Source organism: Magallana gigas, chromosome 8, assembly GCF_963853765.1.
Source record: "Magallana gigas chromosome 8, xbMagGiga1.1, whole genome shotgun sequence".
Taxonomy (NCBI): domain Eukaryota; kingdom Metazoa; phylum Mollusca; class Bivalvia; order Ostreida; family Ostreidae; genus Magallana; species Magallana gigas.
In genome coordinates this window covers 5,291,973-5,307,994 of record NC_088860.1, presented here as the reverse complement: position 1 = coordinate 5,307,994, position 16,022 = coordinate 5,291,973, and the positions used below count along the sequence as shown (strand labels likewise).

The 16,022-nt window shown below is 34.3% G+C and overlaps 1 protein-coding gene across 1 annotated transcript; it reads right to left on the bottom strand.

The window, feature by feature from the left end:
* Positions 1–291: 291 nt before the first annotated feature.
* LOC105320486 (tripeptidyl-peptidase 2) lies at positions 292–12,984 on the bottom strand. Its single transcript, XM_011418429.4, has 27 exons — positions 12,793–12,984; positions 12,132–12,260; positions 11,744–11,932; positions 11,443–11,567; positions 10,972–11,135; positions 10,659–10,813; positions 10,465–10,541; positions 10,090–10,217; positions 9,758–9,857; positions 9,492–9,625; positions 9,194–9,324; positions 8,723–9,058; positions 8,543–8,619; positions 8,297–8,403; positions 7,715–7,869; positions 7,404–7,520; positions 6,883–6,983; positions 6,393–6,492; positions 5,912–6,049; positions 5,370–5,611; positions 5,195–5,273; positions 4,787–4,959; positions 4,209–4,308; positions 3,875–4,005; positions 2,462–2,648; positions 1,954–2,073; positions 292–1,723 (listed from the first exon to the last, which is right to left on the bottom strand). The coding sequence occupies exons 1-27, from the start codon at positions 12,952–12,954 to the stop codon at positions 1,634–1,636; spliced, it is 3,747 nt and encodes a 1,248-aa protein (XP_011416731.3). The 5' UTR covers positions 12,955–12,984; the 3' UTR covers positions 292–1,633.
* Between the last annotated feature and the right edge of the window lie 3,038 nt (positions 12,985–16,022).

Genomic DNA, 16,022 nt, shown 5'->3' with positions numbered 1-16,022 from the left:
GTAATGCTGCTTAACTAAACAAAGGGACTTCATATTCAAAATCTATAATAGTTCCACAAACCAGTTTTATACGTGAAAAGATTAGTTTTACAATACCGATATGCCTCTCCGATATTACTGTTGTCAAAGGAGATGTCTATTTTGTCAAGGGAGATACCAATATTGTCAAGTGATATTATTTTATCTATGATTTCAAGGGAAGCATCAATAATGTCATAGGTGGTATCAATATTGTCTAGGGAGCAGTCACTGCCTACATCATTATTGTCATTAAAGAAGAATGTGAAGAAATGCCATAGAAAAACTTTATTATTTTGTAGTATTGCTCGCTGCAGTGAATCACATTCAGTTGACAATGTACAATGGGATGGCATCTGTCAACACAAAATGTACATATATATCTGATGCATCAAATCTTAGAGCCCTTCTTTACATACAAATAAAATCTTAAAATACATCTCTTTTTTTTGTTAAAAACCCCTATCATTTCTTTAATCATTATGCTTTTGTTGCTCACTACAATCTACAATATTGTTACTAAGCTAGACAATGAATCTTTTCTACATGAATTTAAAATAGACAATTCAATAATCTCCACTACAATATCCATTAAAAGCAGATCTGATTTGTAGACAATATCACAGACATGACATACAAAATAGTATTCCAAATTAAAAAAGATTAAAACCATTCTTGTTCTATGAATGCCCAATACTGTACTGAATCAGGTTTGGTAAACAACTGAAATAATATATCACATGCATTATGTTAATTGCCATGGCAACACATAAATAATAAAGTAAAATTTGAGCCCTTAAAACCACTATTAAAATTTCCACTCATGTATAACAATTTTTTCTGCACTCTGTTGAAACTAGATTTTGGTGATGGTTTTTAGAAAAATAAGATACGTATATATATTCATTATTATACAACTACTAAATCCTGATTTTTAAACAATTGAATCCCTGTACATGTAAGCATATCTGTCAATTAAAATGAGGTAACCAGTTATTGTTCCACATACCCACAACACAAACCCACAACACTCACACACGCACTGAGCACCGTGACTATATTCACTGATAGTGACACAGATAAGAAATGTGCTACTCTTCTGAACAACTGATTGCACATTGTACCGTAAAATCTGAAAGCATTTCTTTAAACCAACTCCTCAAAACAAATTCATGTGTCAAACACTAGGCATTTATGCTATAAATGCTGACAAAAACTTCATCTGATTACACAAATCTCCCGTTTATATATTTTGGTATATACTTGGACATCATTTATGATCGACGACACTCATGACAAGACTAACAACTATGTGACAGCGGTACAGGAGTACAACATTTACCCACACCGAACACATTACAGAACGGTCAACTTACAGTAATAGTACAGTGTATGCTAAGACAAACTTTTACAATAAATACCTACAGCAGCAGTAGCAGCTGGTTTTATCATGTTAATCAAAGAGTTCCATACACTGGTCGTATCAGATTTGACAAGAACAGTTCACAGTATTTATCGATACATGCAATGACAATGTACTACATTCTAACTGACATTTACGTATGAAGGTGCAGAGTGATAGAACAGTTCTATTATATAATTAGTTAGCAGGCGTCTAGAAAGGTGTGTAAGTCTTGGGGCATTTGACAAGGAGCAAGTTCTGTACGTGATCCACACAATGGTCCCATCCCAGCTCCCTCAGTATCTGTCAAAACACAACGAAACACAGTCCTTAGGTCATTTTATTATCAATCGCATGAAATTATCATTGTCAATTGTATGAAATTCTACTCAAATATTTTTTGTATTTATACTGATTATATTCATATTATATGTATACTGGTATATCAAAACTGTTCAGTCTAAATGAATAGAGATCAGACATGAGAAAAATCATCATCCATAAAACTCTTTCAATATAAATGTTTATCTGACCTTCAATGCAGTCATCTCCATCTCAGGATTTGCTTTCTCCTGATAAAGTTTTTGTGCAATCTTCAAGGCTCTGCCATATTGCTTCATGTACTGGGCATACATCATTGTGAACTGAGACACCTGTAAGCATGATAAATGTTAAGTAAATAATCATAAACAAGCATAAACTCAAAAGAAATGCTTTAATAAAACATGGCCCAATGACACAAGACACTATACAAGACAACTGAACCTATTGATCCTAAAACCTAAAACGAAACCAATACAGTAAAAGTGGTAATTATGCTAGTGAGTAAAGTATGCGTTTTCTATAGTCAAACAATAAGTAAGCCTAGGGTAATTAAATATGCGTATGTTCAATTTACTACACTTAAATTTTCAGTTTTATACCAAAGGTACAGGGTATTTTACGAGGTTTTAATCCTACTGCATAACTAGTGTAAATTTCCACACCGCGTAAACAACCACTTTTACAGTAATTAATGGTCCTTGTTGCCCATCCACCTACCTTGGCATCATTGAGATCCACCCACTGCTGGAGGGTCTGGTAGGTCTCCTTGATATCGTCGGCAGTCACGGTGGGCAGTCCCTCACTGTCCTCTTCCTCCCCCTCCCTGGCCTCCAGCACCGTAGCCTGGGCCTTCCCTAACCGACAGTAGCTGTCTATCAACAGATCCTTCAGCTTGTCCTTCTCACTGCAGTAGATATGTACAAAATCATTATTAACAATCAAACAGTAAATATACACAATTAGTCTCAAGCTTATATATTCACTTAAGAAATAAACAGCAAGTTAAAATGTTCACTGGGATTTGAACTTGGTTGGACACATGATTAAATCCTATGAAGCTTGAGAGGCTTGTCAGAAGATTTGATCACATACCAACCAATTTCATATCCCAGTGAACTTTTTAACATTGCTGTATATTACTTACATTTACGTTTGAGAAAGGCATATTGTTCAAAATTAATAATATAACCAGGTCTTTATATTTGCAACAATGCAATCATCAAACAATAAGTGTGTGTAGTAATCATTGTGACCTCATTAAAAAGTTTACACAGAATTGATATTTTTTGCAATTAAATCGATTCACATAAGGAAACATATTTGCAAATGTAAAAATACCCTTCAAATCAAAGATAAGCTGTCATCAATATTGATTTTATTTTAATGTATTTTACTATGTCAAAAATAATAATTGGATTATGCGGTAAGCATTGCCTATAAAAGCCTACTCCATCATGAATACTGTATACAGGGAAATATTGGCCCCTTTAGCTCTCGTTGTCAGTGTGCAATTTTTTACTAGCCTAAGGCAAATTACAATTTCTCAAATTATTTCTCTTTTCACACAACTGTGTCTGGGTGAATTTGAAACAAGGTGAAACCGTTTGCAGGTGTGGAAGGGCGATAATTACACTGGACGAAAAATAACCCGGTATAAAGTATTAAATCCTATTTATCAAATGAATGTCTCCTTCAGTTTGTCTTTTCCACTTTAGTAAATACATGTAGTATGTACACATTCTTCATCGGTTATTAGCTACAAATTATGATAAATTTGTCAACTGTTATGCAAATATGCAAGTTTAATCTGCCCACATCTATTTCAATTCCACGTGGAAATTAATTGCTCACAATTACCAAATAACTGGAGTACAGCTCTTTTGCAGGGCATATTGATATAGTTTGCCTCAGTTTCAGTTTGAAGATAATTAACTGACATAACTGGGGCATTGCTCTTTTGCAGGGCAAATTGATCTAGTTTGCCTCAATTTGTAGATAAATAAATGACGTAAATGAAAAAATTGTCATTATGTCGTATTTCACTAAACTATATCAATTTATCCTGCAAAAGAGAATTTTTAAAATATGCATCAATTCCGTAAATATAGCGTTGGTAATAATTACACAGACCTTTTGATTGTTGCTGCATCAGGTCTGGGGTCTGACTTCATTCCGTAGAAACTCATCAAATCCTTCTGGTCGATTTTTGAGATGATCAATTTACTGAGATCTATGATTTCAGCAAGAAATTTTTTCCTATCCTGAATTAAAATTGAATAGAAATTCCTTATCTATTTTTAGCACACACTCATATTTTTTTAAAGTGTTCAATCACCATTACTATTCTATCTATTCCTTGTATTTTAGAATTTAATGTTCAAAGTGATTATATGAACTTTTACAGCATCATTTAATTTCACGAAAAACTAGGGTGAAAATTCTGCCAGAGTTTGGCAATATGTACCTTGTGGTTGTCCAAGGCCTCAAGTCGGGCCTTAAACAGAGGTAGATGGTCTGGGTACTGACCCCTCAAGTCGTCATACAAGGAATGATCCACTTCTAACCTACAACAAACAATGCAATCAATGCACATATCAATGTACGTCACTGACTGCTGGTTAAAAATCTTAATTTACCTGTAGCTCTCAAGATATGGACAGTGAGAGAACAATAACTGATATATAAATGATATTAAAAGGTAACATTTTAATTTCTATCAAAAAAAAAAATCTTGTGTTTTTACTCTATTTTTTTCAAAGTTGGCTATCAAAATTATTTCTAGAAAATAGGATCATACACTTTGGTATCACATATATTTGTGGAGACCAATTTTTATGGAAAGTCAATTTTCCAAAGGTTCAATGGGATGAAAATTTGTTGGTTGGGTTGTTCATTTGTAATAAAGACATGAATAAGTGGGTTTCATAATTTATTGGGAATATTATTTCCTGTGTGAAAATACTCATAATATGGAAGAATAGTGAATCCCCTGTGAACTCTAACTATTCCACAGTAATATTAAATTTGATCTGTTTAGTTTACTTTGAGATCCATGAGATTTGCATGTCCCTGAGAGCGTCTTTGTATTCTTCATCCTTTGTTTTCTCCTTCTTCTGACCTTCTTTCTGTCCTTTGTCTTTCCCTTCTTTCTTTTCTTTCTTTGAGTTATCCTTTTTGGCCGTTTCCGTTATCACGTATTTGAAAGGCACAACACTCTGTATAATATGATAGCTTTACACTGACAATACAAAGACACACAAGGTATTTTCAATAGTATAGTACCATTAAATGTTGTATTAATCTGATTATAAAAACAATATCATTTTTATTCAATACTCTTTCCTTAGTGCATGTTTTTACTATGGAAAATATGAGTGCAATGATCATGCCACATGAGAAGACTGGTTTACTGCATAATGTTATGTCAAAGTAAAAAGAATCAATACATACTGCCTCAGTAAGAGGTTCATTTTTCAACAATGACATGCTGCCTAGCAAAAAGTGACCTGGTTTGGCATTCTTGGGAATTCTGAAAAAAAAAATGAATTACTTGTTACATTTACCTAAGAAATGACTCTGTTTATTGATTCAAAAACTCAAAAAAAGAAAGGAAATGATTGCTTACTTGTCAGAGGGCAGAGGAGCCACAAACAGCGGCTGTAAGACACCTTTCCCCAGACTGAGGTTGGTGCACTTCTTGCCATTGAAGGCTTTCTGCCAGCTGCTATACGCGCTGAGGGGAATGGTGGACGGCAGCTTCTGTTTGATCTGTACCACCAAGTCCTTCAGCTTCTCTAGCTTCTCTTTCCTCTCATGTCGGACTTGTAATAACAAGGTGTAATCGCCCTTTTCAACCTTTTTTGTGTACTGTTGAATATAATGTGGAGAAGGTAAGATCTCTGTACATACAAGTGTAGTTTTACCATCTTAATGAGGCTTGGATTCTTTGAAGACATACTGAATAAACAATAAAATGGGTGTAGATTCTTCAATATACACAATATTCTCTCAAAATTCTGTGATTATTAAAATGTAAATATTGTACATTGTACATGTAAATGAAAGTTTTATAAAATTTCCCTCAAACCACAGAAGGAATTCAAGTTACCATCAATGATGACATAGATCATATATTGAGTGAGGTTAGGGACAAAGACTTCTATATACCCTGTTGTGGAAGGCGTCTCCACTGCCCACATTCTGTTTGTTGGAATCAAACAGCATCCACAGCTGGCTCTCGTACTCAGACTCATACAACAGGGGACTCAGGAGTGAGCAGTTAGGGGTCACCTCCCCATCCTTGTCCTGTAAAGAAAGTCCACACTCATTGCTGTGAACATGTCAATAGCAACAAGCATATGATCTCACAAACACTCAATGTTCTACTTTTGTGTTTGCCAGGTCACAATGCTACTCTTTAAAAGTATAAACAAAGTCAATTGTTACATCAGTTTCTTTATATACTTGAGTCTTTACAATGATAAATGACATATCAAAAAATAAACCTTTCAAAACTAAATGCACATTGTATCAATAATACTGTCCTTTGTCCATTACCACTTAATCTCATCTGACAGACAATATGTTTAACATGAAACTTATGCACTACAGGAAATAGTACACATGATAGTATTTAGTATCAACATACGAGATGAAAATTGTAGGTCAGTTCTATTGCATAAATGTGTCTCCCATTTGGCAAGGTGTCCCTGGCTCCTGGAAGTATCTTTATTTTGTATTCTGAAGGTCTGAAAAATAATGTACAAAATTCATAAATACTGTATACACATGTATATGAATATTACTTTTACATTGTACATGTAAGTAAATATATAAAAAGAAATTACCTGTAAATAAAGTCATTTTCTCTCAAAAGGATGTACAAAAATTCTACATATTTATTTACGTATTAAATATGGAATCATTAGTTTTCATTGCAGGGCAATATTCCTGGATTGTCAATTTAATACAGATCCATGACAACATAGTTTGGTGGATTAACTTGAAATGTATGACTAATGGATTACTGCCGTGTTTCATTTTGCATCAAGGATATAATTTGTGGTTGAGACACCCACAAAATCCACAAAAAAATTATCACCACAAATTCTACTAATATATTTAGGTAAGTCCCGTACCTGACAGGTTGTACCAGAGCCTTCAGTGATATGTTTGGATTAATTTCCTCACTTCTCAAGTTTGTTCTCACATTGTATCTCACCACCCCATCAGAGGCATGCTGAAAAGACATCAGTACAATGCACTCCCATATCATTACCATGTATTTAAATCAAAGGTCTAAAAATTGTTGGCTTGTAGTCATATAAATGTAAAATAGCAAGACTTGATCCATGACAAAGATCAGTTTATTCCTTGACAAAATAGTACAACAATTGTTGATAAATTGTTTTACATGATTCCACAATCCTTCTGTTTTAAATTGAATCATGAGAACATAAAATTGCAAGCACTGAACTTTTAAAATGATTCCATAGAGACTAAATATACATGAGATTTTAGAATTGACAAAGGGTGCTTTTCACAATTTTGAGATGGATATTAATTTCTTATGTTAAATTAGGAATTAACCCTGTCTTAATGATACATGTATAATAATAATAACTGGTAAGGATAATAAGTACTTTGTGGGCAGCCTTACCATGACTGGTTCCTTTGTGTCCAATGTAACTCCATGGAATGTTACACTATAGTTCAGTATCACATCACCAAGACTGGCCCACCATTTGGCTATACACAACTCTAGAGTTATATTTTCCTACAAAATAATCACCTCTACATATTCATTTATAGTTACCATTTAGAATTACAGTTGAAATACCTGAAGATCACATAGCTAAAACATTGCATTTGCTTTTACATGGATATATGGCTTTTTATTAATAGCAAAATGAATATAGAATATGCAACTTTATTTTAAAAGCTTATCAGTTGATTATGAATTATGATTACCTCCACTTTGAATGCATATGTGTATTCCACAGAATCTGACAGGGTTACAAATTTCTCAAACTCATGTTTGGTGTACGAGTGTTGGGGTAGGTTCTGAATAGCATGTAGCAGCATTCTGCAGCTCTTCTCTTTATCCGTGGACTCTATCTTTAATACTAAATGAAAAGAACACTAAATGACTATGGCAATATCATCTTTCATAATAATAACTGTTAAGATAAGCATCAAAGATTTATATAGTTGTTTAAATAGCTCAATAAATCCTTGGTATAAAATGATTTTACTGGGGTCATTTATGGCTCATAAAAATGCACAACAAATTGCCTCTTACAAAAACAAATTCTTAATAAATTGACATCACCCATTCCAAATCAAGAAAATATTGCAAACAAAACAGCACATGATAATCTCTAAAGTTCCTTAAAATTTCTTTCATAAAATGTAACAAACTCTATCAAGAAGGAAGAAAAAAACCCAGGCAGTCAGGTGAGATAAAATCCTGACTTGAAATCTGACAACCAAGCACAACCAACAGTTTTTGGTTAACAGCCTGCCAACTTGCCAATCTTGATGATTATTTACCTGCAACAGTTGCACCCGTTGGAACCTGAATAAAATGACGATGCACTTGTCCTGGCTTGAAAGACACACTGGGAAAAGATTTCTTCCACTTTACCTCATCATCAACTCTGAAAAACATAATATTGAACGCTTGATAATAAGGTATAGAAATAATGTCATACAGTCATCTTTTGTACATAATAATACATGAATAATATTGAATACTGAACTATACATGAACAATTGATAATGAGAGAAAAAACTTACTTGCTTGGCACAACCACTGTAATTGGAAATCTAAATACTGGCCCCTTCTCTAAACACTTGATATCAAATCCTTTCAGCTAAAATAAAAACTTGAAGTTTAATTCTAAAAATAATGTAACACAGGGTATAAAGTCATTCTTATATTTATCTCAATGTTTTGACGTCTTTCAATAAAATTACCTCAGTAAAATGAACCCCCTCGGGTAGCCCCCTTTGATCTACTTGGACACTAATCAGCCGTTCTAGATTCATCAGTTCTAGATGGGCGGGGTGCTGCACCCAGGGGGCATCACAGGTCAGACTGAACTGCATGCAGAAATTGATCTTTTCCTCCTGCTCAGCACGCTCCTCTATAAACTGTGGTGCTATCGACACTTTGGTTTCATACAGTTTTAGAAAATGGTGAGGTTCACGCAGGTAAATTCCTCTGCTTCCGTCTAAACATGTGACCTTGAACTCAACTTTCAGTTCTGGTTCTTTTGAAAAACTTGTCAGAAAGTCATAGGTCTTTTCAACCTAAACAAATAAAATAATTCACAATATTAAGATAGTCAAGTTGCACTCCTACAGAGTTGGACTTTTTCTAGTTTGAAACAAGATTTCTTTTGTACTTATATTTTTGAAATTTGAATTTCTACCGACACCATGTACCTGAATTAGACCGTGTCCTAGTGCCAATTTCTCTATATTGGGTACATCTGAGGCTGTGTTTATCAAAGCCCTTTTGACACTACTGGGTGTGTACTCTATACCATTTGCTTTCAGCCCAGACAAGACAAGAGCTAGCAAAAAACAAGGAAACCATCAAATGCATTACAGTAAATCATAGAGTTACATAAATCAAAATTCCCTCTCATCGAATACAATATACAAAGTTATATATACAAAGTTTGCTCCCTTTAAAGCCAATCCAAGAATGGTAATTTCACTACACCTCATCCACACTTACCTATACAGCCACAGGCATTAGGGGAGCTCATACTTGTCCCATTCATCAGCTGGTTACCCCTCAAAGTCCAGTTTGGCACAGAAGCAATGGCCCCTCCAGGGGCACTAATAGTCACCCCAAGATCCCCGTCATGTCTGTAAAATTCAACTTAGTCCTTTTAACTTTTGTAGCTCATTTAGATATCAATAGAATAACCAATTTAGAAAATAAGTATGTGAAAATTGTGATAATCATCTCTGTGTAATTTGAGCAGGTAATACACTTACGTTGGTCCCCTGGAAGACCAGGTGTACTGGTTACTTGGAAGTTTCTCCATCAAAGAATACTGAGCTGCCATCATAGCAGGTGAGACCATGGCTCCTACTCCTGTAACCACAAAGATCAAAATTCATTTCAGTGTTAAGAACAGCTTATTCAGATGTAACAACCAACTAACATGCATAAATCTTTCAGTATCTCTGGAATTTAATAGAAATCACATGTATTTCTGGAGGTGTAGAATACCTCCTTAAGATTTATCATATAGGCCACTTTTGATAAACCTCACCTTTTAAGCATATTATAATAATTTGGTGTAAATCAAGTCCTTTGTGCTTACCTATCAATGCAGAGGAGGTACCCCCAGGGCACCCTGCGGTAGAGAGGGCGGGGCCATTGTTACCAGCACTGCTGACAAAGACCACACCATGCTTGTTAACTGCCTCAGAGAGTATGTCTATCACACGACTGAAAGATTAGAAATATCACATTATATGTTGATACATACTGGGGATTAACTTAGCATTCTAGTTCTACAGTACTACGATTCTTACATAAAAAAGGAAACTTAATGTCAATGTTATAAATGATTTAATGAACAAAATTTAGGACTCTACTGAAATGAGTCTATCATTGTATTTACTGTAAATTCACAACCATTTCCATTTACTGGTATTTGTAGCATTACACAAGCACTGTGGAATAACTCTCTTACCCAGAATTTGGCCAGCTACATGCCTCTCCATAACTGTAGTTGACTAGATCACACTTATACTCTATCACTTTAATCATCTACAAAACAAACACGATTTTGTTTATCATATTTTTGTTTTGTTAAATACATTTTTTTTTCAGAAATTGTTCTAAGTATTGACTTTGACAAAGAAGAAGATAACTACATGTACTAACAGCTCGAACTAATGAAGTCCCTGTCTCCATGGACCCTAATCGAGTGTCCCCGATTTTGATTGAAATGATCTGAGCGCCTGGTGCTACTCCATTTCTCTCTGGTTGGTCAGGGAAATACCCTGCTGCAATACCCGCTACATGGGAAGCATGGGCTCCTAAAAAAACAATAGCAATAAAAATGTTAGTGAATTAATATAGCACTATGCACTTCTAACTAAAGCTGTCATGAAGGGACAAATACCCCTTGTATTTTGAATTAATTTTAGCAAGGCAGCATCTTACAGAGGACTCTCCAAGAACATGTAATGCTCACCTGCATTGGTGACAATTTCTAGAGTGTTGCCGTCATTGTAAATGTTGACCCCATAGTTCATCATGTCCACACGGCTGAAGGTTCCATACTGGTGTTCCTCATGGTAGCTGGCCAGCAACTTACACTCACAAAGCTCTCCTCTCCCTGTCATATCAACACAGGCCCTGTGGAGGAAGAACAACTGATGTGCCTCAAGAGTTGTCTAATATATATATTTTAATGCAAATGTTGTCATTTTACTTATACATTGTACAATGTTTTGTTTCAAATTCAAACACATCTGTCTTGTAACCAACACTCGAAAACTTTATTAGAAATAAAGTAAAGGCAGCATTAACATACCAGTCAATTGCTGGTTGATTATAAGAAACCAGCTAAATAATTTCTTCCAGAAAATGAAAACTTTGCATTCACAATATGTCAGGATCTTACTCTTCTGTTCGAAGAATCACAATACAATTGAACCCCTACCTCCATGTGGCTCCATCATGGAAGACGACACAGTCTAACATTGGGCCTGCCTCCTCGTAAGTCTTCTCCATGTTGTTCAGGACATCAATACAGCTCTGTAAATTCTCCTTTTCCTGCTTATCATCCTGATAAAAATCAAATCGTAACATTTACAGGCATTTATTATTTAAAAACTAGCTGACTATGTTCATTCAGGAAAGAAAATGTGGAAAGGAAAGATTAAACTGAGAGTCTGTTTGCTAAATTGAATGGTATTGTTGAATGCTGACTTTTTGGTTAACACTTGAGGACTTCCCCTTACCTGACCAGAGGCCTCATACTGCTCTAGTTTTCTAGTGGTATCTGCTACAGCCTCCCTGTGGGCTGGGTCCCAGTTTTTCTCCTTCCTTTCTTTAATAAACCTCTCCTGCAACTTCTTTGGAAACAACTCAAAGATGGGCTTTACTCCTACATGGTACAAACCACTAGGGTTGTTCCAAGTGTCTGGTATCTATAAAAAAAACATCAAAGTCATAATTCATATCAACATCCTTCATGAATGATCATGAAATAATTGCCAAAAAATTATATTTTACAAGTACTGTACACAGGATTTTCAGTTTCCTCTACTTTATACATGCTTACAATGTCTGAATCTTTATATTCCGTCTACATCTATTGATGTCATCAATACTCTAAAAAGTATATACCTTGAGTTTACGACCTGTAACACCAGTTATTTCTCCATCTTTCACTTCTTCAACTTTGGAAGTGTCAACATCACCAGACCCAGTTGTGTCAATTATGTCAACTATTTTGGGACTTCCATCTGGAGTTTCCTTTAACAGGAACATTTCAATTCAATACAAGTATTCTATGTGACGTGCACAATTTAAAATTATCTCAAAATAAAGTGTATAAAATCAAACAGTGACCAAAAATAGCCATTTTGGCCTTTTAATGTGAGGTTTTTCAAACAGGACTGACTGCTGAAAATGGTTATGCATGCACACAATTGATGCAAATTACAAGTTTGCCCTCAACACAATCACACCACAAAACAAATTAAACATCGTTTGAACCCTGAGGTATACAGAATATCAAATAATTTTTACTGTGAAAATATTTTGAGATAGAATATAAATGTGATGAATCTATAAGCTGTAATGCGATTTATATTTGGGTAGACTCTTTCGCATTTGCCCATTTTTGATGATTTTTTTCCAGTTATATTTTCAAATATCTTGATTATTACTTTTACTCTGTCATGGAAAGCGATCACATCTGCTCTTAAGCATATTACAAAATATTATGCAAGTCATTTATTTTAGTGAATACAAACACCAACACTCGTATAGGGTTGCTATGTACCTGCAATCCAGGCGCACCTGGGTCTACACCCGTGTCAAGAATAGCGATGAGAACTCTTCTACCGTCATAATTCGGGTATTTCGTAAGAAATGAATAAGCACCAGTCTCTTTCTTAGGTAACAACCCGTCTAGAGGAAAATCTTCTATGCATTCGGACGCCATTCTCGCAGACGATTTACTAAATCTTTAAAATGTTTGAAATAACCCGAAAACACACTGGCAATATTATTTAATTTGACGTTGATCAAAACTAAAATTAAAGGTTGTATGAGAAACCTATTTAAACCCGATTAAAATTACTGGTTAGGTCTGGATGTTTTTATTTCTTTCTTCAATCATATAAACGACTATGCCACTCTTACATGTGCCGTGAGTTTATCGTGCCACAAATATACATTTTTTTTTCTTAATGTTCGTCCTATCGTTTTTTGGTTTTTTTTTTACATTATTATCCTATAGGTTGAACGTTTAGAATAAAGCGCATGTGGGAATTTCGGGTTGCAATATTACATTACATTGTATAGCGACTATCTTCGTATCATTTTATCTTACATGTATATGTATGCCAGAATGACATCAGAGTAAAACTCGGCATTGTGTCCACCTCCTTCTCATCCTCGTCCTCCCCACTCCCACCACAATCATCTGGCTGCCTGTGTTGTCCCATGAACAAACCAAAATTATTTTTTTTCCCGGTTTCTCAGTACTACGGTGTCAAATATTAATTCAGACTAATTTTAAATTCGCAAATCAATCACTAAAAAATTGGAGCAGTAGAACTAATGATTTTTTGTCAAATTGAAACTTAATTAGAAGAAATCCAAGAATCAAAAATATATATTTTAAAGATTGCTTGCATTTGCGCAACCAAACAAATGGGTTACTGTGCACGTAAAAGAATTTATAGATGAGGGCGTATACAGAAAGAACATTTTGCTAACAAGTAAATACATGTATGTGAACAAAATCAAAGCTCCAGTTTTATTTATATTTTTGAAAAATACCCATGTGTCATGTTTCCATTTATTGCACAAGGACACGTAAATTGAAACCATTCTTCACGAACAATCAGTTCACCATTATTCTATATCGATACATTTTTCTTAATAAACAGTAGTAAGAGAGACAATATTTGAGTGGCGCAAAACTTTTGACAGTGGGTTAATTGGGTTTTTTTATGGTCTCCAAAAATTTGGTTTTATTTCATGAAATCACGTGGTGTAGAGCATGTGCATGTGACCAGTGATTTTTTTTCCATGGAAAAGAAAATGAAAGTTAAAACACATTTTCAAGAAATATGCTTTCTCAACTTTTTTTTTTCGATAAACCTTTTTAAAGCATATTTTATTAATTTTTGTGTGATTATTTAAACCAGCTAAAATATGATCGAAACATCAAATTGACGTACTACACATATGTAGTATGTCTACTTTCCAAATTCTTTACGATTTTTTACATGTACAGTGTATTTCTAACGCATATATCAATTTACGTTGATTTTATAATAGTTTGCAACAGTGTGTAATTTCTTTTACATACATGCATGTACGTGAATATTTATTGTTATCCCTATGGTTACACTGAGAGTACATAGCCACGTTTCCACATTCCATGTTCAATGTGTTATGTGGTTACTGAATTTAAGAGAGTTCTTTTCAACATCTAAACAAAGAAAGACTGTATGGGTCTTAATTATATATTCAAATTTTAGAAGAATTTATATTATTGACGTGAGATTAATTGAAAAATGTAAATGAATGCGACAGTGTCTTATACTGTTCGAAGAAGTTGTGGTTAGTAAAGTAATATTGAATAAATTAGAAAATGATTGCATATTCGTACGCGGATCTAGATTGGGCGGGGGCCCGAACCCCTGCCCCCCCCCTGGAAAATTCAAATTTATTTAATTCACAATCTTTTGGATCCGCACAGGTTGTTCAGCCTCTATAAAATACTAATAAATATACAATTGGCATTCAATATAATCTCAGTATTTCGTATCATCATCATATACTTGTATATCTTTCCTACCAATGGCTCATAAGAAACAGTTGACCTAGCTCTGACGAGAGTTTGGAGGGGTCTCAATGGAAATGAGTGACTTACTAGTAAACTATAAAAATATAAAGTTTTAGTGGTATCGAACTCGCAACCTTAATAGTACGTCGTTTTTGTCGATAGTAGACTTCATTAGACTTTTTTTTTAAAACGCGCCACTATCTATTTTTGTCGCTGGTTATAACTACGTTTTCATGATGACCGTAGTGGAACGAAGATCTTGTAGTTTTCAGCACGTGTCAATTACTGTCAATCAAAGTCCACGTGGTACAAATAAACGATATAAGATTATTCCGGTTTGTACGACCCTTGAATTTCCGGAAGCTCATAATTACGTTAATTAAGTATGTAAAAGGGATTTTCGTGTATTTCAACTATTACAATGAACGTTATTTCTAAAAATAGATACAAGTGTACTTTCGTCACTCTCAACTGTTTAATTGGTTTTCTTGATCATGTAAATCTGTATTTCAGTGAAACAAAAATGAAACTTGGCAAATACATAAAAGGCTAAAACTAAATCGAGACCCTCCCTTATGTAATTAAATAAATTATGAAGTTCGCCTTAAGATTTCTTGTGTATACAGGTGCTAGATGCTTTCTTGGGTCAAAAGGAAAGAAAGATTGATTTTTTTTCTTTATAAAAATTTCAGAAACGTTTAGCGTCATTACTACAAACGAACCAATAATGGTAGCAAACATTTTATGCGTATTTCTTATATTTACCATATGGGATGTATGCCTTCTCATCATTGTTTTCCCTTTCTTTCTTTTTTTATTTGCAGTTTAAAATTGGAATGAAATAATACCACATAAACACGTTTCAATGTTTTCAACGACAATATTCAAACATTGAAATCTAAGTTTTGGAATATTGTTAATTAAGGTAGATAAAACTCCCCATGTATACCGGTACTTAAAATGTAGACATTTTTGTGCTCTGGTTTCATCTGATTATGCTCAACAGGACGTAAAACAACCATCAATCAATCAGTTGCAAGCACAAACTTATTCAGTATGTTTTGCTATTTCAATCGGATAATCTACATATAATTATTCATGTAAATGTAAAAGCACATAATGTAGTTCAATATGGAGGGTAATCGTGTTCAAAAATCCAGACATGTAAACTTGTAAATCCGAATATGCAATCGTATTGATGTGTGAGCCTG

Excerpts from the sequence above, each read along its gene's own strand:
- LOC105320486 (XM_011418429.4), bottom strand. The coding sequence starts at position 12,954 with ATGGCGTCCGAATGCATAGAAGATTTTCCTCTAGACGGGTTGTTACCT. Across the intron at positions 10,814-10,971 it reads AGAAATTGTCACCAATGCAG|GAGCCCATGCTTCCCATGTA; the intron begins GTGAGCATTACA and ends TTGTTTTTTTAG. Across the intron at positions 6,493-6,882 it reads GCTCTGGTACAACCTGTCAG|ACCTTCAGAATACAAAATAA; the intron begins GTACGGGACTTA and ends ATTATTTTTCAG.